Genomic DNA, 22,575 nt, shown 5'->3' on the forward strand with positions numbered 1-22,575 from the left:
CCTCCAGGAAAAGATGATGTCTGAGCTGACCTTGAAGGAGTGAGGAAAGGGCACTGTAGTAGGAGGAACTGCCTGAGCAAAGGCATTTGGGAAAATAAAGTTTCATCTCCATTTCATTAAAGAAAATGTTGGCATCGAATGTTTAAATTTAAATGTTTTCCACTTCAGAAAAAAAATACTGTTCTCCAGGTGATAATAAACCCATGATCACTGAGTTTGTAATTAATCTTGTACCTTTCACTACCTTTCTACCAGTTTTTATGAACTCATTGGATATTGATTAGATCTGGGCAAGTAATCATCTTTTGCAGAGAGATCTTAAGAAATAAAATTCTACCTTGTTGATAAAAAATGACTACTAGTATAATATTTTTAATGGAAAACTCTTATACAAACGAAGAAAAGTTAATGGTTTTATAATCTGATTAATTTTAGTGAAAATTCTTCCTTAACACCCCAAATGCTTCATTAGCAAACATTTCCCCCTCGCAACATCATTACTAAGATATCATTATTGAAAAACAAATATTAGAAAATCCTTTAAAAAAAAAGAAATTTGTATTCTGTTGCTGCAAATATGGCATTATAAAGTACTGGACAAAACTATAATAAAGTTTGCTCTCTACTTTTTTGGTGTATTATTTCATTTATTTATTTCATTATTTCATTTCACTTTATAAGTCAACATTAATGATCCTTTAAAATAACTCAATAAAGTGAAATAAAATGGAACCAGCCTTGAGAATTCTCTGAGCAGAAAAAGCCAGTTGATCCATGCAAGTGAAAAATAACTTATGCTACTTTTTGTTAATGTATCTGACAATCATAAACACAACTTAAGTGGCTTTCCAAAAAGGGTGAAAGCTGATCACTCCTAACCATCCTCTGCCATCTGGAAACCCGCCTTGTAATAGTCCAGCATTGTATAAGGTCTAACATCTTCACTGTTGCTCTAAATACTTAAGCCAACCTGTAAGGCCAGCTTCTGAGCTTACTCTTATCACTTCCTGGTTGGACAACTGGTTTTTGTATGCACAATGCGCCTTTTAAACTTGATCTGATTTATTTTTGACACCTGTTTAGCCTGACCCAATTCTTGAGGCCAGTCCATTATATCCCTGCAATGTGAACTTGTGGACCCACATTGACTAGGCAGATGCTCCCAAGCTGTTCACAGGAATTGCCTTGGAAGAATTCCTTTTCCTTGTTCCTGACTTGCTTTGTTGAAGTTTGACCATCTGTCTTTGTTGCAAAATCTTGGCTCTGTTTCTCATTCCTGATTCTCACTCTGACTATAAATACCTCTAAAGGCCATGGCTCAGACCTGCCTCTGAAACTTTTTCCACTTTGGACCTCCTTGGATAGGTTACCTTGCCTTGTCTCATCTTTTGGAGTCCTATTCCAAGTTTAAACTCAGTTCATCCCATCATTCCTCCATTTATTTACAAATATTTATTGAATGTCTACTAAATCTATAATAGTAGCCTGAATTAAGAATTGTGGCATTAGCTGGGTGGAAAAAAAGTTCAATATTTGAGTATTGTTTAATCATATTATTATATACATGAATTCCTTGCAACATTACAGAGCCATTCAAATAATGCCATGAAGATGTTTTATTAAATTGGAAAATGATGAATTTATGGGTAGCTGAAGACAGTGGTGGCTCTGCAATAATCAACTTCCCCAAAATCTTCTCCCCAAACTATAAGGAATAGCTTTCCCAGCTATAAAAATTCTACACAGACCACACCCTCAGCAGGATTTGAAGAGAAGCTGAAAAATAATGGAATCAAGGAGAAAAATGTCCAAGTGCCAGGACCACAGCTGCGGAAATTCTTGCATAATTCTGGCCCATGGGAGCCTGGGAACACTGAGAAGCCTATGGGGAAAGCAGAGGAGCTGCATTTGTGAAGGACTTACAAGGGATGGACAAAGTAATTACAGAAATGGATGCAAAATAGAGCTGGGATAGAACTTGTGATGTTGAGTGTCCGCTAAAGGTCCAATATAAAGGCTTGTCACCATGCTGGTGGTATAGGGACATTCTGGGGAACCTTTGATAAATGAGATCTAGTGGGAGGTCCTTAGGTCATGGAGACCTGGTCTCTTGGTCTCTCTGCTTTCTGGTTCAAAAGTGAATGCTCACTCCAACATGCACTCCCACCATAATGTACCACCTTCACCCCAGGCCTAGTCCAACAAGGCTGCCTGATCTTGGACTTGAACCTTCAGAACCATGAGTAAAAATAAACCTCTTTTTACTTCGTAAGTATCCTGTGTCAGGTATTTCATTATGGTAATGGAAAACTGACTTAGATAGTAATAGTGATATTAGTCAATGCAACTAACAAAGTAAATCAACTAGAGGCATATGATTCAACAGGAAAGTAAAACTACCTCTCACTGGCAGGTGATACGATAGTACATCTGGTAAACCCCAAAGATCCTGTCAAAAACAACTAAAACAATTTTTTAAAACTCAGCAAAGTAGCAGGATATAAGAATCAGAATACCTTTTTTCACTTCCCATTATTTTATTTTTTATTGCTATAATTATTCTACTTTATTAGTACTTATTCTTTTTCACATTTTTATTGGTACATTATAGTTGTACAAAAGGATGGAATTTGTTGTTACAGATTAATACATGCACACAATATAACCATATAATATGGCCACTATCACTCTCCAGCATTTCCCCCCTCCTTCCCTGCCTCCCACACCTTGGTCCCTTTCCTCTACTGATCTCCCTTTGATTTTTAGGAGATCCATCCCCACCTTTCTTTTCTTTTTTCCTCTCTAGCTTTGACATATGAGAGAAAACACATGACTCTTGACCTTCTGAGTTTGACTTATTTTGCTTAACATGATGGTCTTTAATTCCATCCATTTTCCTGCAAATGCCATAATTTCATTTTTCTTTTTGGCTGAATAAAACTCCTTTGTGTATTTATACCGCATTTTCTTTATCCATTCATCCATTTATGGACACCTAAGCTGGTTCCATATTTGGCTATAGTGAATTGTGCTACTATAAACATGGGTATGCATGTATCACTGTAGTAAGATGACTTTAATTCATTACTGAGGAGTGATACAGCTGGATCATATGGTTGTTCCATGCCTAATCTTTTGAGGAACATCCTTACTGATTCCCATAGTGGTAGTACAGTCCCACCAACAGTGTAAAAGTGTTCCTCTCTTTTCATATCCTCTCTAGCATTTACTATTATTTGCATTCTTGATGACTGCCATTCTGACTGACCTGAAATGAAATCTCAGTCTAATTTTGCATTTTCCTAATTGCTAATGATGTTGAACAATTCTTTCCCCATTTATTGGCCATTTGTATTTCTTCTTTTGAGAAACGTGTGTTCAATTCATTTGCCCATTTATTAGGTTGTTTTTGTGAAAAGTTTTTTGAGCTCTGAATACATTCTAAATATTAATCTTCTGCCAAAGAGTAGCTTGAAAAGATTTTCTCCCATTAGGTAGCTTCTCTCTTCACATTTCTAATTGTTTCCTTTAGCATACCTCTTAAACAAATGGTGTTGGGATAATTGGCCAGGGCTTCATGCATGCTAGGTGCATGCTAGGCAAGAGCTCTGCCACTGAGCCATATCCCAAGCCCAATAATTCCAAAGTAAGTGAAAACACGTTCTATTGGTGAGGCTGTCAAGAGACAGGCATCCTCTTACATTGCTGGTGCAGAATGCCTGCATTGCCACAAACTTCTAGAGGGAAATTTGGCAAAACCTGACGAAAGTAAGTATACACATATTATCAATCCCACTTCTAGCTACCTTAAAGGTTGCCTCTAAGAAAACAAAATACTTATGCAATGGGCATACTTTGTGGCAATATTTATAATAAAAAATATTGATACCTGCATATATGAGTGGATGATTTAACAACTATAAGATATCTGTCAATGGAGTACTGGGCAACTATTAAAAAAAAAACAATGAGGGAGAATCTATGAATTGATATAAAGTAATTTCCAGGACATACTGTTAAATAAAAAAGTAAAGCATAAAAACACTATCTGTTGCATACTACCTTTCATATAAGTATGAAGGGGATATCAGAAAATACACATGGACCTGCTCATTTTTACAAACAAAAGGGTAAAGTCAAAACTAAAGACTGGTTACCTACAGGTGTGGAAAGGAGGTCACATTGAGTGCAATGGTTTATGCTGATAATCCCAGAGCCTTGAGAGGCAGAAGCAGGAGGACGGTAAGTTCAAAGCCAGTTTTAGCAACTTAGTGAGGCCCTAACTAAGTTAGCAAGACCCTGTTTCAAAATAAAAAGAATTAGGGATGTGATTCAGTGGTTGGGTGTCCCTGGGTTAGATCCCCAGTACCAAAAAAAAAAAAAAAAAAATGAAGTCATACTTCTCTGACCAGATCTTCTTGTTTCGATATGACTTTGCCAACCACAATAATCTTACACACTCTCACTGTTACACATGTCTCTTAAAAAATAAACATTGTGTTGTCTTTAAAGCAAATTCCTGTTTCTCTCTCTCTCTCTCTCTCTCTCTCTCTCTCTCTCTCTTTTTTGGTGCTGGGGATTGAATCCAAGGCCTTGTGCAAGCAAGGCAAGCACTACCAAATGAGCTGTATCCCCAGCCCCCCGTTTCTCTTTTTGGATTAGATTTTTCAAAGTATAGTGCTTCTAAAATTTTAAATGTATGGAGGCATTTTTTTTTGGTTTATTGTTTTTCAGAGCAATTAAAATTTAGCATTATCCTTGAAGTGGAATGTAACTTCATTCTATCTCTTTTTCTCCCCAAAGTCCACCTTATGATGCCAGGTGCTTTCTTCTGAAAGAGAACCTATAGTTGATTGGGTATTCTTGATATCATCATAAAGTTCTATTTATTTGTGGAACTGAAAAATTGACTTATTTTGGTTTTCTTCCTTTTCTGTGGGTATTTCCTGTCACTGCAATTGCTAGTCTTATATTCCTGTCAGTCCTGAGATTTTTTATGCCAATGTTCAAAATTCTTAAGCAAAAATACCTGTGTATTTTATGTATATATTTCTGTTTGGGGACTTTCCTGGAGCATGCCTGAGTATGTTCCTCAAATGTACTGGGTATATTTTCTGCAAGTCTTCATGGGTTAGAACTCAACTAGTGCTGAGGGTGGCAGCCCCTCCATGAACCTGCTGCTCAGCTTCTTGGAAAGTTCTTATTATTCTTCAGGGAAGAGTGCTACACATCCACCCAACCACATGGGCATCCTCCTCCTCCATGACACTGGCTCTTTCCCACTGAACTTTACCCTTCTCAACATTCTCTTCCTCTTTTTCAACTTCCAGAAATTTCCCTCTTTGTAATGTAATACTTGGCATCTAACTTGGCATCTAATGCTCATATTTTCACATTTTTGCTTCTACCAAGGTCTTTGTAGGCTTGCCCCAGAATTTCCTCCATAACATCTGACGCTTTGATACTCAGAAGAACTGAATTCAAGTTCTAGCAGATATCATCACATGTTTATGTTTGTTTGTTTTAGACTGGGGCAATTTTTGAGGGGCCTTTAAGTCATGGTGAGAACATCTAGATGTTCTTTTTTAGCATTGATTCTTTCTGTCATGCCTTCTCCAGAGTTCTTGTCCATAGAAAAACTGTTGGCCATGGTCCTAAACCATAATATGTGGGTGCAGCATAAAGAAGGCTCTTGGTTACTTCTCTTTGATGGAGATGCAGAATTCTCTGCATAAGGTGATCAAAGCTAAAGAAAAAAGACTCATGAATATCCACCAGTCTGGAAACAAGGTCAATTAATATCATCCTCAGGGGCTGGGGATGTGCTCAAGCAGTAGTGCGCTTGCCTGGCATGCACGGGGCGCTGGGTTCAATCCTCAGCACCACATAAAAATAAAATAAAGATGCTGTGTCCACCGAAAACTAAAAAAAAATAAATATTAAAAAAGGAAATTCTCTCTCTCTCTCTTTCTTTTTCTCTCTTTTAAAAAAATCATCCTCAGTTCATACTTCACCTTAGAATACTCTAGCTGCTTTAGTAATTTTTCTGCAGAAACTTGAATGGTTAGAAGTTTAGACTCCTTTGCTAGAGTTAACTTTTTTTTCTCAAATTCTTTCAAAACCTGTTCCAAACTTGTGCTGTGTTTGGAGCTCCTCTTTCCCATGTATTCTTCACTAAGAAGGTCTTTCATTTTCATATTCTGAGTTGCCATACTTTCTTTCCTATTTCCCTAGAAAGGATTTCAAAGCAGTAGCCTATATCTTAGTGACTTTAGAGATATGTACTTGTGGTAATGCTTGACAGTTCTTGCATCATTCCAAATGTTTCTTGCATTGAGTTCAACTATTTTACCCAAAGACATCTTTGTAAGTTGCATTACTATTCTTAACATTATGTTCATGAAATTCTACAATACTATATTCATCTTATAATACTTATGTTTTATATTTATATCAGATACACACTGAATATATAGTCTTTCTTGAAAGCTTACCACAACAATTCTTTGAATAGAGAAGTTCAATGAACTCTAACAAACTTGATGGACCAATGAGATTCTTATTTCTCAGTAAGATCAAAGCCTTGAAAATGTCATTGAAGTTTTGGATCCAAGACTGTGACTGTAGCAGAGCAGATCTTTCAGTATTGAGGAAAGTGATTTAGATTTCTGGGTGGCATTAACTAGTTTAGTCAGTGTTGTCCAGAGAGACAGGACCAGTCAGGGACACACACACACACATACACACACTCACACACACAAGTGCAGATTGATAGATAGGAGGACAAGATAGATATATGAGGAGGAATTTATTATGGGAACTGGTTCATGATTACAGAAGCTGAGAAGTCTTACAACAGACCATCTGCAGCTGGAGACCCAGGGATGGTCAGTAGCATGACTTAGCCCAAGTCTAAGGGCCTCAGAACCAGGGATGCTGATGGTATAATTCTCAGTCTGAGGTTAAAGTTCTGAAATACCAGAGGGGATGCTGATGTTAAGTCCTGGAGTCCAAGACTGAAGATCCTGGGGTTCTAATGTGCAAGGGCAGAAGGATGAGGGCATTCAGGAGAGAGAGTGAATTCATCTTTTCTCTGCCTTTTTTGTACTATTCAGGTTCCCAACTGACCAAATGGTGCCTGCCTAAAATAAGGGTGGATCTTTTCCATTTAGTCTGTCTAACTGCATACCATCACCTCTAAAAACAGCCTCATAGATACACCTAGAAATAATGCTTTACCAGGTGAAGAGGAATCCTTTAATCCAGTCAAGTTGACATTTAAAATCAACTACCACAAACATAAACATCAGCAGCTCCCCTACTGTTATGGTGTGAATAAGTGGTATCCCCCAAGAGCTCATGTGTGAGACAATGCAGAAATATTCAGAAGTGAAATGATTAGATTATTAGAACTTTAACCTAATCAGTGAAAATTCATTTGATTATTAATTTTAAAGGACTTCTGTACTGAATGGTAAATATAGACAGTTGGGGTGTGCCTGGAGGAAGTAGGTCACTGAGGGCAGATCTTTAGAGATTGTATCTGGTCCCCAGGCTCCTCCCTCTTTCTCTATGCCTCCTGGCTACCATGTAAAACAGCTTGCCTCCACCATTCCATTCTGTAATGATGCTCCACATTACCACAGGCCCAGAGTGATGGAGTTGGCTGACTATGGACTGAAATCGTGAGTTCAAAAAAACCTTTCCTCCTCTAAGTTGTTCTTGTCATGTATTTTGGTCACCATGATGATAAGGTGACTAACACACAAATTGGTGGCAGGCCGAGGTTGTTGCTGTGACTAATCTGACCATTTGGTTAAGAAGTTTTTGGAACCGGTTTAAAGAAAGAGTCTTATATTTTTAAATTTTTTTTATTTTTATTTTTTTAAAGTTAAGAGATTCAGGTTGAGAAAGTCTTAAAATATTGTAAACAGTGCTTAGTAGTTGATTCTGGTTAGAACTCAAGAGACCAAAACGCTGAAAGAAATGTGGACAGTAAAGACCGGGCTTGTGAGGTTTTAGAGTGGACCAGGTATTCTACTAAAAATTAAGCTAGAGGCCATTTGTGTTACATTCTGACAAAAAGACTTGTCTGTATTTTGCTCATGTGCTGAGACTTTCTGTAAAGCCTAATTTAAAGGTCATGGGCTAATCAATCTGGCAGAGAAAATTTCAAGACAACACAACATTCAGGTGGTGGTGTGGGTATTGCTGACAAAATTTTATCCATTTTACTGTAAGAACCAGGAGCAAAAACCAGAAAACTAAATTTAAACACTTGCAGTTTAGACAAAAATGTACATATAAAACTGGGGCCATAAAAGGTGGGTTGTTAGAGAGATTATAGAGAAAAGTAGACAATGCTTTGAGGGCATTTCAAAATCAGCAAGACCACACCCATCATGGGGTCAAAGGTGTAAAAGAGAAAACTCCTTTTAAAAGACATTATGGGAGCACCCTGGGTGCCTAAAAAGCTATTTCTTTAGAATCTGTTTTCACAGTGCTCAGTCTCTCAGGGATTCAAAAGCCACTTATGGCTGTGATCCAAGGTGGGTGGGGGGTAGCTACTGCTCAAGCAGGTGATAAACCTTGGCATTGCTCATGCTGTGCTGTTTCCTCAGGAATGCAGGATACTAGAGTTAGAGCATCATGGAGGCTTCCACTGAGATTTCAAAGAAAAGGCTTAGAAGGTTAGGCAAATTTTAATAGGGTCAAAATCCCTGTGGGCTACCCCTGAGAGGGTGATGCATATAGCAGTCAAGGAAAAGCTGAAGCTAAAATGGAGACCCTAGAAATTAAGAGATACTAGTAATGTGGACTGTCTCCCAAAATGAAAAAGCTGCCAGCTCTGGAGAGAGCTAGCCTGAGAGAGGCCATGTGGGCTGCAACAGGCAAGGCCATAGGAGCAGGAATGCAGAGATTTTTGTAGATCACATCTCACTGCCATGTGCCCCTGATGTCAAACATGTTGCTGCAGGAACTAATGTTTGCCTGGCTGGTTTTGGTTCCATCTCTTCTTTCTATTCCGTTCTTTCTCCCTTTTAAAATGGAGACATTTACTCTGTGCTATTGTATGTTGGATATATGTAATATTTTTTACTTTTATGGGGGCTCACAACCAGGAGTTTGTCTTGAGGCTCAGATGTGACTTTAAATTTGCACTTTTGGGCATTGCTAAAACCGTTAAGACTATTTGGACTCTTAAAGATAGACTAAATGCATTTTGCTTTGTGAGATAGACATTCAGTTTGGCGGACAGGGGATGAATGTTATGGATTAGCTATTAGGTGTCCCCCAAAGGCTCATGTGTGAGATAATGTTGCAATGTTCAGAGGTGAAAGCTGTAACCTAATTGGTGAATCAGTACATTTGCTAGGTTGATAATTGAAAGTTTGACTGTTCTGGATGGTAACTATAGGCAAGTAGGGTGTGGTTGGAGAAAGTAGGTTATTGGAGGCATGGCCTTGGAGATTCTATCTTGTTCCTTGGCTCCCCACCCCTGCCCACTCTGCTTCCTGGCTACTATGAAGTGAACAACTTTCCTCTGCCATGCCCTTCTTCCATGATGCTCCACCTTACCACGGACCCCAGAGCAAACTTTTCCTACACTAAGTTGTTCTTGTAAGGTGTTTTGGTCACAGTGATGAAACACTGACTGACAGCTACTGTGTTTACTTCATTGTAATTCGAAGATCTCCACAGGGCATTTGTCGTGATTAGACTGCCTAAACTGCAGACATCCCTTGAGGTAAAGGCCAGGGACATACTGGGGGCATGTTTATACCTAGTTTTGGTGGTTGTTTATGTAGGACACATTGGTTGCAGCCTGGCTCAGTTCTCAGAAAATTCATCTCTTAGCCATACCAACTGGGATAGGTGCAGTTTACACACTTCTTGATGTGTCTTTTATTTTTAAGCTAACTGTGATTGATTTTTGCTATTTGAAATTAAAGGAAAATTAGCTCTAGTAACCAGAGCTGCATATACCTCTAGTAAAACCCCCTTGTTGTTGCTTATGATTTGGCATCATTTAGTTCAAAGACTTGAAATGCCAGTTCCTAGAACACGCTTTGTAATGTTTGATTTCCTTTGGAATTTAATCAGTATTTTTGGTTTTGATTGTATTGCATGTCATTTCCCCCCCTAGTGGTTGAATAGAAAATAGCTCTTCCTTTAATTAAATAGGATTAATTTGGCTACTTCCCATAAATTACAACTTAATATCCAAACTGGCTCAAGTTTACATCTTCCAGGAAATGTGAGGCTGGAAGGATTTTGACTGTGGGAAGTCATTTACTGAAAAGGCTCTTGAATTTGGTCCTCAACATAATAGACTTTCTGGACAAAGGTTTAGGATAAGTCATGAATTTAGAAACAATGTGGCATGAGTTTAAAACTAAAAATTTGAGGTTTAAATTTTGGACCAAAGTAATTTCAATGGGTAACTTAAAAACAACAACAACAACAACTGTATAACACCTAGTCATTCCTTGGTGACAGAAGTGGAAACTATGTTTGCAACCAATAGAATAGTTACTGACATGTAATTTCAGGAAATTGATGGGCAGGAGGACTAGTGGAAACAGCCAGCTGAGAGAAGCACTTCTTGGGTCATTCCTGTTTTGACTTTTCAATTAAGTTGCTATGTGTTCTTGAAAAAATTAGCTTTTCAGTACTTGCATTTGTCTACCTATGAAATGAGAGGCATGTTTGTATTATTTCTGAGCTCTTTGTTTGCTACATGTAAACCCATATTTAACAAAAAGATAAATAAGCAAATGAGTATTTATGCAAATTAAGTTTTACAAGAGTAAATAATTCTACTTTTGGTGCTTCTAAGTAATAATTGCATATTCTTCATATGTTATGATAAAACAGCATATAGAAACGTACACAGGCATTCAATATGCGTTTTGTATGAATGTGAAAAATTAGCAAAACCCCCCACAAACATTTAAAATCTAGGCAGCTAAGGATTTTAAAGAAATGATAAAAATTGTAATACTGTATAACTCATTAGGAAAATAGAATTTGATATCCCAGGTTTCAAGAATATGGATGTTAGGTCAACTCAGGTCCATTTCTAGAGCAACTGGAAATTTCACTGGACTGAGTGATCAAATGTTTCATTTTTAAGTGAAAGAAAAATGCAATTCATTATTCAGAATATGCTATAAAATTTAAAACAATATAAAAAATGGAACACCTGTATCAGTATAATAAAAGTCATCATCTGGTTAATGTATGCTGTTTACAGTGCAATGGAAGTTATCAGCTTGCATTGGCAGTGCACCTTTTATCTCTCTCCCGATAATCACAAGGGCAATCCAGTTTCCTAGATTCAACAGATCTGTATAGGATTGAGGTATAGAGAATGACATGCATTCTTTCCACCAGCTCTTTTGTTATTTCTATCACCTACAGTTGCTTCTCAAAATCCATGAGGATCCCCATAGATGCCCAAATCCACAGGTGCTTAAGTTCCTTATATAAAATAGCACAGTATCTGCATATAACTCACAATATTTCTCTATGCTTTAAATCATTCTTATGACTTAGAATACCGAATACAATGTAAATGCCATGAAAATAGTTGCTATAGTATATTGTTTAGAAAATAATGAGAAAATAAAGTTTATACATGTTCAGAATAGATACAATTAAAAAATTAATTTCCATTTGTGGTTGGTTGAATCTGAGGATGAGAAACCCACAGATAAAGAGGGTTAAGTGCATATTCTTTCTTGCTGGTCCTTTTCTCCTTCTGCCAGCTTCCATGTGACCTCATTCCTAGGGAACCTTATTCTATGTCATTAGTTGATTGGATAGCTGACCCAAAGGCCGTTGGTTGAATGATTGAATTGGGTTAATTAGGGGACTTTGTTGACATTTTAGAATTTGTATAATTTGAGATGACAGTGGTTGATGCTGAGAACAACAGAACCAGGGAGGCCCTGCAGGATCAGTAGAGACAGAAGTGATGCAGCCATATACCCGAAAGGAACTGATGGGTGGAGATACCCTGGAAAGGAGGAGAATGGAGCATATGGGTAGAAGGAGAGAGAGAGAAGTGAGAAAAATGGAAAGAGTGACATATGAAGAAAGGAGGAGATGATGTATATGCTTTTGGCACTCAGCTCTGGTTCTGTTCTCTTGAGAACAGCTACTTTAGTTCTTTTACTTTGGTCACTAAGAGGTGTGTGTATGCGCATGCGCTATAATAAATATTCTCTTCCTTTCACTCAGTTGAAAGGTCTTCTATTTCTTGGAAACAAAACAATTTGGGTTAAAGCATTTCATACTGTGCTTCCAGCTCCTTTACCCCTTCCTGTGGTATTAACCACTCTCTGTGGTCAACACATTATATAATTTAGAAAATTTATGATTTCTTACTCATAAATAAGCTTTGAATTCCTTAGAATAAAAATTAATTTATCTGTGTAGCACTGCTCATGGACCTCATGCATACAAAGTGCTGAGAGGAAGTTGGACTCACCCACTTTCAACCTGCCTGTGACCTCCCCTTCTGAGTTGCGTGCATTGACAGTAACATTCTGAGTTGACTGCAGAAGCAGAGATGAGTCCTAGAAAGAGATTTACCAAATCAGCTAAATATATCATATCTTCATATCTGTAGAAAAAGCCAGAGTTATATAAAATTTCTCCATTGCCACAGATCCTAGAACTCTATACATTTTTGGCTAAAACCGTGAAAAATCCTAGATTACATTATGTTAAAGAAATAAATGTATAAACTTTTTTAATAAACTATAACAATTTTATGGGTTTGTAATGCTATGCATACTGTTTACAACGTGCCAATCAGTTTTCAAGATAAATGTCTAATATGATCAAGTTCAAATTATTGCTTTTTCTTTTCCAAGGAATTCGAATTCTTTTGCTGTTATTTATGACCGAAGAAGACATATTTTAAGGAGAGAAATTAGATAATAGGAAGGTGGGTGAATGAGGAGAGCCTGATTGATGGGTATCAGGTTAGAATTAGGCATAAGAAATTCTGGGGTGCTATTGCACAGTAGGGTGGCTATAAATAACAATAGGGTGACTATAGATAACAAAAATACTATCCATTTAAAAAGGCTTGGAGAAATAACTTTGAATGTTGTTACCTTAAAGAAAAGATGAACATTTGAGGAGATAGTTACATTTAAGCTGATTTATTTATTTATTTTTATTTTTGCTTCTTATTTTAAATTTATTTTATTGGTGCATTATAATTGTACATAGTGGTGGGATTTGCTGTTACATATTTGTACATGCACGTAATATATCAGTATAATTTGGCAAGTACAATTATCTAATATTTCCCCTTTTAACCTGATTTAAACATTACCTAATGTATACATATATCAAAACATCATGCAGTACTATATTAATATAAATAATTTTTATGGTTTTATGTGTCAGTTAAAAATAAATTTAATTCTAAAAAAGTTTTAACAATTTGTTGGGTGTCTTTGTTATCTGAACTTTTTGTTGGGAATTAAAGTCATGAGCAAGTAAGTGTTTTCTGGGTTATCATAATTTTGAATGATTGCCTCTGTTATGTAGACGATCTTGCATTTATATAAATAATTGCTTTCAACAGGACTGCAGTAATCTGCCTGTGGGACTCAGGGGTTAATGTTTCATGCAGAAGAACTGAATATCCTCCCAAAGAATAGGGAATTATGTGATCTTTCAAGTGATGTTCATTTTGCCCAGTGATGTGACTTCAATATTTGTTTTTGCATTGTTAGATAATAACTATCATGATTAGAAGAGTTAACACTTTTACCAATAGTTTTAGCTGGGATTCCCTCATTTCATCTTCTACATTATGAAGTAGGTACCTATTATAGAAATGAGGTAATTGAGTTCAGACAGAGTAAATTACTGCTCATCCAAAGTTATACCTGGCAATGACAATTCCGTGATGGAATGCAATCTTTAGATGATACCGCCCAGCCCCTTTTGTACCTTTCTATTGGATGGGAGAGCAGGTTAGAGCTGTAAGATTCATTCCCTTGTCTATACAAATTCGGCTCTTGTGGGGTTCACTTTTGGCCGTTTGAGCCAACAGGGACTCTCCATCTCTTTTACTAGAAAAGGACTGCCTTCCACTGTGAAGGCAGGGAAGCTAAATGCTTGTTTGCCCATCCTGTCCTATAGCTAAGGGTAGCCAAGTGACAACTCTGGTCAATGAGATGTGAGCTGCAGTCTGCTGAGGGCAGGGCAGGGAGTTTCTAGGCAAGCTCTTGCTTTCTAATGGAAGGCACACAGGCACCAATATGGCCCGTTGCTCTGCCATGGGCCGTGGATATGGTCTAGCAGTCGTCTAGTGAAGGGGTGGAGGGAAGCAGAGGATGGCAAAGATTCTGGAGCCAACCTTTGCTGAGTTCTGAACCAGTGCTGACCTTGCCCCTCCTGCTTCTTGTTAAGTAAGAATAGAAAAACTTTTGCTAGTTTATGCCACTATTGGCTGAGTATCCTGTATTTCTGTTTGGATCCCAAGGTCTCTGGGTCTTACAATAGTGGCTTTGGGCTTCGGTCCTCAGTGACATTCCAGTCCTGGCCTTGCATCTTTATGGCCTCCTCCCCACAGGTGTGCAGCTTTATTCAAGGGGGACGGGCAGTAGTTACAGCTGTTTTCTGCCTTCCTCACTGTCTCATGCAGTGGTCTGGCTGGAGTCTCATCCATGTAGGTGACATTTTGATTCTTGTTATTCTGTGGGCTTTGGCTGTAGGTTACCTGCTTCTTTTCAGGACTGTGAATCTCAAAGATAATTATTTTGAGTAAAACGTTATCACCAGGTGTTATGGTTTGGTTATGAGATGTTCCCCCAAATTTCAAATGGAAGAATTCTTAGATGTGAAATGATTAGGTTATGAGATAATATAATTGTTGTGTAAATCTGATACGGATTAACAGGGCCGTAACTGTAGGCAGGTAGGGTGTTGCTGGAGGAGGTGGGTCACTGGGAGCATGTCCCTGGTGAGGGGAACTCTCCCTCTCTGCTTCCTGGCTGCCATGTCCTGAGCTGCTTTCCCCTGCCATGCCCCTCTGCCATGATGTTCTGCCTCACCAGGGCCCAGAGCTATGGGGTCAGTTGACAGTGGACTGAACCTCTGAAATCATGAGCCAAAATAAACTTTTCTTCCTCTAATTTGTTCTTGTTGGGCATTTTGTTCAGAGTGAGGAAAAAGCTGACTAAAACTCCAGATAGTTCTGTCTCATTTCTGTTTGTTCATAGTATGTTTTTAAATATAGGTTAAGCAGTGCTAATTTGAAAATCCAACACCCAAAGTGCTCCAAAATTTGCAATTTTTTGAGCATCAATATGATGCTACAAGTGGAAAATTCCACACCTGATCTCATATGATGGGTTACAGTTAAAATTCAGGTGCACTACAAATATTACATAAATTACCTTCTGGCTATGTGTATAAAGTGTATATAAAGTATAAATGAAATTTCATGTTTAGACTTGGGTCCTATCCCCAGGATAGTTCATTATGTTTAGGCAAATATTTCAAAATATTTTTTAAAAAACCCAAATCCCAAACACTCTGGTTATTAGAATTTAGATTAAGGGATATTAAACCTATAAAGCCTTTTTGTCTTATCAGAAATAATTTTTATGTATTTGGGTTAATGGGCAGAGTGAGTGGATTTAAGGCATTATTTCAGTATTGTTTTCAAGGAGTTATTGAATAATCAGACATTAGAGATCAGAGCACCATGCTGATTTATATTTATAATGAAGAAATTCTTTTAGTCCAGCATTGTAGATAAGTGAATTATGTGGCAAATTTTGCAAGTTTATAAAATAATTTATGTTCTATAATTTTATGTAAAATTACTTTCTAGACTTACCTTTGAAAAGAAAACTAACATATCAGTGCATACAGAAGTGGTGAGGCACAGTTTTGTTTGGTGGCTGCTACTGTTGGAAGGTCAGATTAGTTACATAATTCTGTACAGCTTTGTTATCACATACTATTCAAATTGTTCCTGTAATTTTATGTGTTGATTGACATATCCATTAATGCCACATTATGAGACTTTAATATGTGCTTATCTGAAATATTTTTGCAATTTTGCTCCCCGCTTTTTTTTTCAAAGTGTACCGGAGATGAAAAAGTCTGATAAAATATTACTGAAAGTTATTAATTCCAGAATATTACATTCACTCTGATTTAGTCACCTGATATCTATCATCAGGTTATTCTACCAGTCCCATTTCTTCCAAAATATGGAAGAGAAAAGGATATGTTCTAATATTTGAATTCTTTATTTATGTCGATTTAATTTTCCACATTCCTTTATGACAGGGCTATAACACCCTGAAATGTCATCTGATTAATTGTATTGCCAGAATAAGCTCACAGAATCAGACTTATGCATGTATCATTTGTCTACTCCTACCTCCAAAAAGACATTTCTAGAAGTGATACAGTATAGTACTGCATAAAACAACTTAGATGCTTTGCATTCTCTGGTATCTCATCTTTCTGGTATTTAAATGTAAGTTTTATGCTGTGTCTACTACTATAGCTGATAGTAAGAGCTGGGTAAAGGGTCCAGTGTCTACATTAGGAGTGTTTTTTTCTCAGCGAGATCTGCTGTTTCTTAACAGTAATTCTGTTATTTTCTAATTTCTCTATAGCAGCTGTATAGCCTCTGCAGGCAGGAGATACCAAAATATCCATTCACATTTAGAAATACAGAAGGAAAAGGAAGGCTGTACTCTTCAAATAGTATCATTTATCAATAACCTATCATCAAAATGATTATGTTTACTACACAGTTTATGGTCTAACAGAAGAAAAAATAGAACATATTACAAAAATCATTTGACTTTTTTGTATTTTATTTTTGACTCTCCTCTTTATGAATTCGTTGGAGGTGAATAAAGAAAATTTTGATTCACTTTTATTTTTTGGGGGGGCGGGTACTAGAGATTGAACTCACGGGCACTCAACCACTGAGCCATATCCCCAGCCCTATTTTGTATTTTATGTAGAGATAGGATCTCCCTGAGTTGCTTAGTACCTCACAGTTGCTGAGGGTGGCTTTGAACTTGCCATCTTCCTGCCTCAGTTCCCGAGCCACTGGGATTACAGGCTTGCACCACTGTACCCAGCTTGATTTACTTTTAAAGTCACACAATTATTTAATAATGATGTTGCACCCGATTATGGATAATTCTGTGAGATCTTAATCTGTAATTAGAATAACTAATGCAGAACATACTACTATGGAACTAATTTCTCTAAGATAATTTGAATGCCCTGAAATTGCATTGATTAAAGCTTAAATGGTGTTTGGTAAAAATGTTCATTTCTAAGATCTTTAGTTAATTATGGCCTAAATTACTGAGGTCATCACATTCAGATCCAAAGCACATGAAAATAAAATCTTTATAGAATATAATATCAGAGATGAGTTCCACAACCTAATAGCCAAGTTTTCTATTTTTTTAAATAAAGAGAAGACCATGAATGTATGGACATGTATGCTTTTTAAAAATTTCTTCCATCAATACTGAATACTTAATCATTATTTATTTTTCACAAAGAACAAATTATTTAAATCTTTCATCATTTTCTTACCACTCTGGAGCGTATTTCTTTGGCATATAATGGTAATAAAAATTCTGATTCTCCTTCCAGGCGAAGTCCATCATTTGTTACATGCAAATGACCCATTCCTATCTGTTAAAAAAAATGAGATAAATAGAATTTTTTTATTACTGTCTTTTTAATATTTCTATATTGACATATATCTCCATATATTTACACATATATCTCCATATATTTCCTTCCACATTGTTGGTTATTTCTTGTAAGTTCCTAATTTAAAACTTTACTTGCTTTTATTCAATATTCAAGTTTTTAAAAATCTTGTGTAAAGCTGCCGGGCACTGCAGCACATGCCTGTAATCCCAGTGGCTCTGGAGGTTGCCGCAGGAGAATCACGAGTTCAAAGCCAGCCTCAGCAACTTAGTGAGGCGCTAAGCAACTCAGTGAGACCCTGTCTCTAAATAAAATACAAAATAGGGCTGGGGATGTGGCTCAGTGGTTGAATGCCCCTGAGTTCAATCCCCAGCACCCCGCCCACCAAAAAATTCTTATATAAATTCAAGGACTATTTAGAAGATACATATAAGACTTGAAAAATCATTTTACAATAAACATCCAAGACCTCACAACCATATATAAGAAAAACCTTTACCATTAATATTTCTTTTTAGTTTTAAATAAAGACACAATAAAATAGGTTCTTGTGAGGTGTAAAGTTCTATGAGTTTTAATACATCTATAAATTCGTGAAACCACAAGGATACAGAATAGTTTCATCACATCCCTCAAACACTATAAATACCTTTATAAGGCTTCAAGTGTGTCATCTGAGTTCACTATGTTCACTACATAGTAAATATTTATTGGAGAAAAGCAAGAAGCATTACAGGAGGGTGGAGAGCTCTGTTCAAGGAACCTTTGATTGTTATGAAGGGTTACCAAGCAGACGTCAAAATTCTGGAGGTCACCAGTGACCACCATGCTATCAAATCTTGTGGGCATCTTTAGCTTCTTTTCTTTGCAGTCTTAACAGCATTTAACATTGGGACTATTTCTCCCTGAAAAACTATCTTCCTCTAGTTTTCATGACTTCCTCCCACCCCCAGAATTGCATTCTCAGTTTCTTCTTCTTGTCCTTCTCTATCTTTGACAGCTGGCTTCCTCAAGCTCAGTCCTGTCTTTTCCTGTGTTGACTCTGTAACTCCACTTCTAACCATCTCAGTGGCGAAAATAGGGAAATCATGCCAAGTGTTCATCCATAGATAAATGGATAAGCAAAATGTGGCTTGTACACATAATGGGATTTTATTCAGACTTAAGAAGGGAAAGAAATTCTGACATATGCTACAACATGAATGAACCTTGAGGACATTGTGGTAAGTGAACTAAGCCAGTCACAAAAAGTCAAAGTCCCACTCAGATGAGGGACTTAGAGACAGAAAATGGAATGGTAGTTGTCAGGGCCTAAGGGAAGTGAAAAGGAGGAGTAGTTGTAGAATGTGTGTACAGTTTCAGTTTTACAAGATAAAAAATGCTCTGGAGGTGGATGTTGGTAACAATTGTACAACCTGGATGTGGTTTTTGCCTTTCAATACCTAAAATGTTGAAGCTTCAGGCTGTTTTCTGGAGAGACAACTTGCTCCAGAGGGAAGCAGTCCAGGCTGGTCAGAATAAAGACTCTTTGATTTAAACAAAACTGGGACTTGGTGTGTTTTCTGAGTGACCTGCTATACAACAATATCAGAAAATATCCTGAATGGCAGTCCCATACATTCTGTTTGGATGCAGTAGCTACATACTGAGCAGTGATGCACTGTCTTAAAGCAGTACTCCAAGGTCACCATCATCAGTGCCGTCACACGTATCACCATAACCATCAGTTACTACTACCCAAGAATTGCAAACAGATATCCACATTTATCGGAATGTGCTTCTCAATATATTTCCAAACAGTGTAGTGGCACTAGGACCAGATGATTTCAGCAGAATCTATTTTGAGATTAAAGCATAAGCAATCATGATCAGCTGAAGAAGTCTTTGTTGAATCTATTGGTCCCTATTGTTTTATGCACATAACATAATTAATTATATTAAAACATAATTAATGTCCTTTACACAAAACACCTGGACATTAGATATAAAGAAAAGTCAATATTAGATAGATGATAAATACCTTTCAGCAAATTTTGGGAAGCAACAACTATAAGAATGTGCATATTTTTAGATCAATTTATTTAGGTGCATTGGCAAAGAGATGGGAGAATTTGTGAGGAAATGTTATGGTCCATTAAGTATACTCTTAACAAAATAATAAATTAATGATATTTGGATTGTAATCCTGGGTCCATCAGTCTGTTGGAAAAATGCTGAGAAATTTTAACCTGTCAATCCAGTATTAAATTTGTGTCATTCTTTCTTGATCATTGCTAACTTCATAATCACACATACACCTGACAAAGTCATCTTTAATTTCTACCTGTGTTTTAGAATTATAAAATATTTACTGGGTACATAATTATGTGCAAGTCACTGTAATATGGCTGGGGATTCAAATCAGTACAATGCTCTGCCAGGAGCTGTGGTGCATGCCTGTAATCCCAGTGGCTCAGGAGGCTGAGGCAGGAAGATCTTGAGTCGAAAGCCAGCCTCAGCAACTTGGTGAGGCCCTATGAAACTCAAGGAGACCCTGTCTCTAAATAAAATACAAAAAGGGCTGGAATGTGGCTCAGTGGCAGTGCCCCTGGGTTCAATCCCTGGTACCAAAAGAAAAAAAAGTACAATGTTCTATTGGTCCCTTAGTTTCTCTGATATAAAAAGACTACTAGTATAGGAAACTTCAAGAATTTACAGTGGGGTTTTGTTAGAGAGTGTTGGAGAATTGGAGAATGTGTTTCAGAGGATGCAGGACCTGCACTGAGCCCAGCTAGAAGGGGAAGTCTTTAGAGTCTTGATAGAATGTCAGTGACAAACTTTGTCATGGAGGGACTATGCTGAGGAAACATGTTCAAGATTCTAATAGCTTTTGTTACTAGGAAAAGATAATTATCTTCTTCAATGTATCTAATTTTTAAGTGCTGTCATCTTTGAAATTCTGTTTAACATTTTGTGCTGAAATTGGTCTGAGTTCCACATTTGAAAGTTGTATATAATTTCTTCCTCCCTTCCCTTCTTCTTAGTACTAGAGATTGAATTCAGGGGTATTCTACTACTGAGATACATACCCAGACCTTTTTATTTTTTAGTTTGAGATAGGGTCTCACTAAGTTGTCCAGGCTGGTCTTGAACTTACAATCTTCTTGCCTCAGTTTCCCTCAGCTGGGAATATAGGCATGTGTGTGCCATTGCACCTGGTTGTAGTTCAACTATTATGGTATGGCAATGGTGATTACTGAAAAAGTAGGTCTTGTTTTAGTTATTTCTTGAGTTCCATCTCATTATATTAACATCTCACAAATCATCTGAGATCCATATTTTACAAATGGGGTAGTGGTTTTTGTCTGAGTATGATTACTTTTTTTTTCTTTTTGCACTGGGAAGTTTAATAGGGATGGCAGGTACTTTAATGTCATATTGGAAATAGATCAAATAATAATTTTGGCCAGTGGACTTTATAATTTTATGCCAAGCATTAACTGAGAATTTAATTAGTATAAATACAATTGTTTGGTTTTTTTTTTTTTTTTGTATCCATGGGAATTGGTTCCAGGACCATCCACAGATACCAAAATTCCTAGGGGCTTAAGCTTTTTATATAAAATATCATGATATTTGCATAGAACCTATGTACCTCCCCTACATACTTTAAATCATCTTTGACTTAAAATAGAGATGAATTACTAATTCGATGCAAGTATTATGCAAATAATTGTTACATTGTTTAGAGAACAAAGACAAGAAAAATGTCTGTATAGGTTCAATATAGATGCAACTTTTATTCTGAAAATTTCTATTCACAGTTGGTTGAGTCCATGGCTGCAGAACCTGCAGATAAAAAGGGCTGACTGTGATCATATATGCTTTTGGTTTTGTCTGAATATGTGTGCCATCAAATATTTATGCCTTCAACATAATCCTAATTAAAACTTTTACAGTATTTTAAAGTAAGTTTTGTTTTATCAAATAAAATGGAAGTCAATGAGATTTGGTTGGTCTATAATTTCAAGACATTATTTTCATTAACATTTGTGAGAGAAAACAATTATGTTAATGGAAGACATTAACAGTTTTATATTACTGGTGGGAAAGGAAAGAAAGCGAGTAAATTCACATTTGAAGCCCATTATTTTTGTTATAGTAATGCTCCACATGACAGGGATGTGTATCACAGTTCCAGTTCAAGCTGATGAATATCACCACTTGCAAGAGCCTGTGGCTTATGAGACGATGCATGCTTCTGCCTTCTTTATTTGTTATAATATGGCTAAATCACTCATATTAAATTATAATAAGAGGAAAAATTGAAGGCATAGTCCTAGGAGAAAAATTAAAACTATACTGCTATTTGTATCTTTAGACACCAGTAATAATAGGATTTGTATCACTGATACCAGTGATAATGAAATTCCTCTGAACTTGAAATAGCTCTAGGTTTATCTTTCTCCTCCAAACTCAGTCTTAGAAAGAAAATGCCATTAAGCTAATACACTTTCCTGCTGTCCGTGACTTCTGCTTCAATACCACTGTTATGAAGAACATATAAATCAAAAATTTCAATTTGGTTTTTAGACTGGAAAGCACTGATAGAATATAATACCTTTTAGAAGGGTATAAATAATTTGAGAAAACTGCCAAGGTACTGGTTAAAAAATGCCACAGTGTCATATTTTTCTATAATCAGGGTTTCCACTAGTCTGAAAAGCATGGGAAAGAAAGGTCAGGAGTGTAAGGCAAACACCAAGGAACATCTGAGGGTGATGAGGGCTGGGCACGGGCAAAGGTGGAGTCACAGGAGAAGCAAGAGGAACAGACTGCTTCTTGGCACCAGGCACA

The 22,575-nt window shown here is 36.9% G+C and overlaps 2 protein-coding genes across 2 annotated transcripts in view; one reads left to right on the top strand and one right to left on the bottom strand.

Moving 5' to 3' along the window:
• Sacs (sacsin molecular chaperone) overlaps positions 1-22,575 on the top strand; it is a 150,767-nt gene that overhangs the window by 120,870 nt on the left and 7,322 nt on the right. The window lies entirely within an intron of this gene.
• Positions 1-22,575, bottom strand: part of Sgcg (sarcoglycan gamma) — a 78,257-nt gene that overhangs the window by 23,830 nt on the left and 31,852 nt on the right. The window contains exons 3-4 of the mRNA XM_015498711.2: positions 17,617-17,718; positions 12,497-12,584 (exon numbers count right to left, since the gene is read on the bottom strand). Coding sequence (XP_015354197.1) covers positions 12,497-12,584; positions 17,617-17,718 — 190 coding nt within the window. The remainder of the gene's footprint in view (positions 1-12,496; positions 12,585-17,616; positions 17,719-22,575) is intronic.

The sequence above is a fragment of the Marmota marmota genome, unplaced genomic scaffold, assembly GCF_001458135.2.
Source record: "Marmota marmota marmota unplaced genomic scaffold, marMar, whole genome shotgun sequence".
Taxonomy (NCBI): Eukaryota; Metazoa; Chordata; class Mammalia; order Rodentia; family Sciuridae; genus Marmota; species Marmota marmota.